General features: G+C 40.0%; 1 protein-coding gene across 1 annotated transcript; it reads left to right on the forward strand.

Annotated features, from left to right (window-relative positions):
* Nucleotides 1-881: 881 nt before the first annotated feature.
* Nucleotides 882-2,375, forward strand: LOC306860901 (homeobox protein Hox-C5a-like; the record flags this gene model as incomplete). The annotated part of the gene is made up of 2 exons (XM_079402913.1): nt 882-1,368; nt 2,161-2,375. 2 exons carry the CDS (start codon nt 882-884, stop codon nt 2,373-2,375), a joined length of 702 nt encoding a protein of 233 aa, XP_079259039.1.
* Between the last annotated feature and the right edge of the window lie 317 nt (nt 2,376-2,692).

Here is a 2,692-nt window from a genome sequence, read left to right on the forward strand (position 1 = left end):
AACACGTTTCTTTTAATAGGCTAAATAAAGCATTGCTTATTTCATGACACAGCGACAATGCTTGATTGACATAAACCTTTCTAACCACGTTCGCTTTGCATCAAGTGGCATAACGCTGAATCAGTTGTTCTGCGATAAAATAATCACATGTGGGTTTTGGGATGCCGCTGCAACAAATGCACATGTATTCACGCAGTGTATAGTTCTCTTATGATCACAATAGACATAACCTCTCAAATTCTGAAGAAAAAAGTAATACACACTCAAAAACCCAAGAAATTACGGTGAAACTGGAGATAGACAAATTTGTCATATGTAACTGATATTTTCATATTGTCGTGTCATTTGATGTGTCATAACATCGTATCACATCGTATCTTGTCCATCATCTTGTTTGCACAAGTCTGTGTGTGTGTGTGTGTGTGTGTGTGTGCGTGTGTGTGTGCGCGCGCGAACGAGACCGCTCTGTCCAGTATTAGACACCAGATGACGCTCTTGTCTAACGGTCTCGCCCTTTTTAGACCAGACCCTTAGATGATTTCCATACCGAGAAGTTATCGGACACGTTTCCCTGTCTATCAATAACCTCCTGGGGATCAAGCCAATTTATGAGTGGCCAGGAGCTCCACGTGATTCTATTTAAACATTCCATATTTGGGCATTACACGTCGCATCAAGAAAAAAAAGGAAATGATTTCCTCCACCTATAAATCCTGCTCTTTTTTAGGACAAGCCTAACGTCCTCTAGAAATACAAATAAAGCCCAATAAACAAATAAAACTTCTAAACAACTTATGTATACTTTATTAGCTGATTTCGTCTCTGCCGTGACCGAGTGCTTTTTGTGAGTCTCTCCAAGGTTATATTGTTTTGGAAATAGAATGAGCTCATACGTTGGAAAGTCTTTTTCTAAGCAAACGCAAGACGCCTCCTCTTGTAGAATGCACAGTTTTGGCAACTATGGAGCTCACTCTGAGTTCCACGAGTCCAATTACGCGTACGAAGGACTTGATCTCGGCGGATCGTTCAGTTCTCAAATCCTTTCCAACTCTTTGAAACGGGAGGCGATAAACACAACCGACCGTGCAAGGAGCAGCGCAGCAGTTCAGCGAACACAGTCCTGTTCAGCTCAGGGCTCTCGTAGCTTTGTAAGCACTCAAGGGTACAACCCCCTCAGTCACGGACTGTTGAGCCAAAAAGCCGAGGGGAATATGGAAGTTATGGAGAAGCCCAGCGGCAAGAGCCGCACAGACGATATCAAAATGGAGACTACTTCAGCGATAAAGCAACAAACCAATTCGACTCAGCGTCAGAACCAGTCGCAGCCGCAGATTTATCCGTGGATGACAAAGCTACACATGAGCCACGGTAAAGTTACGTTTAAAGTTTGTTTTAGAAGAGAGGACAACTGCACGCATCTCATCCTCGTCATTGCATCTCCTTCCTACCCTGTTTTGTCGCTCCATATTTTTCCTCTCGAGTTTTATAGGCCAATCGCAGGAAATAATAAAACTAGCGGCCGTAAATTTTATGGCAAAGGCATCTATTGCTCGTAAACCTGTCCTGTTACTGCGAAGAGGTGATCTCCGGTCAAATTTATGGAGAAATAATTGGTTAAGAAAAGCACAAAAATCATAACATGTAAATTTACGTATTATTTCATGCTTTAAGAATTAAAGGGAGTTTACATATTATTTAGGCTAAATTAAGTGGGATTTCAAACGAATCTTTGCATACACATGCATTTTGTTTCCCGTTGCATTCTTCAAAGTACAGCAAAACTCTTATGTCAATTTGCATTCTCTAAATACTGAGGCATTGCAATCGCAGTGTCTTTTTTGCTCAGCTTTTACAACATTTTGTCAGTACATGCTCGTGGCCTTCTCACACTTATGATTATTTCATTACGTGTGTGTTATTTCTGTGCATGACATTTTCTTATTTCAGAATAAATAAACATTAGCGTCATACCACCTGTCCACTGTTTTCATTTTGGATTTCATAATGCTTGATGTTTTCATATTACATTCTATGAACTGTGTTTGGTGGCAACTTCATCAATGGTTATGAAACTTAATTTAATAATAATATGCATGAGGACGACAGTCGATCAAATTTGACAAATATAGGTAACCCAATATCTTTCTGATGCCACCTCAGAATCTGATGGTAAAAGGTCACGAACCAGTTACACCCGGTACCAGACTCTGGAGTTGGAGAAAGAGTTCCATTTCAACCGATACCTCACACGTCGCAGACGTATCGAGATTGCCAATAACCTCTGCTTGAACGAGCGCCAAATTAAAATTTGGTTCCAGAACCGTCGCATGAAGTGGAAGAAGGACTCAAAGTTGAAAGTGAAAGGAGGACTATAATAACGTGGTGTACGGCTTCAGTTTGAAAATAAAGGCACTGTTAAGTTGTACTGAAGCAACAAACGATTTAAAATAGATTGTCTTGTTGACAACAGTTGATGTCTTTCATTTGTCTACAGTATCATGTTGTTATGTGAATATGTCCATATTTTCAATATTTATTGATAGTGCTCCCTCCCCAGAGTGCGGGAGGTACTTATTTGAATAATGTATGAGCTTAAACTTTATTTGAATATGCTTTACTAAAATCACTTGTATCAATACCAAGGCCTGCATCCAGTTACGTTAACTTAAATGTAAGTGCAAATAATGTGGTG

This window comes from Barbus barbus (genome assembly GCF_936440315.1).
Source record: "Barbus barbus genome assembly, chromosome: 41".
NCBI classification, from domain to species: Eukaryota; Metazoa; Chordata; class Actinopteri; order Cypriniformes; family Cyprinidae; genus Barbus; species Barbus barbus.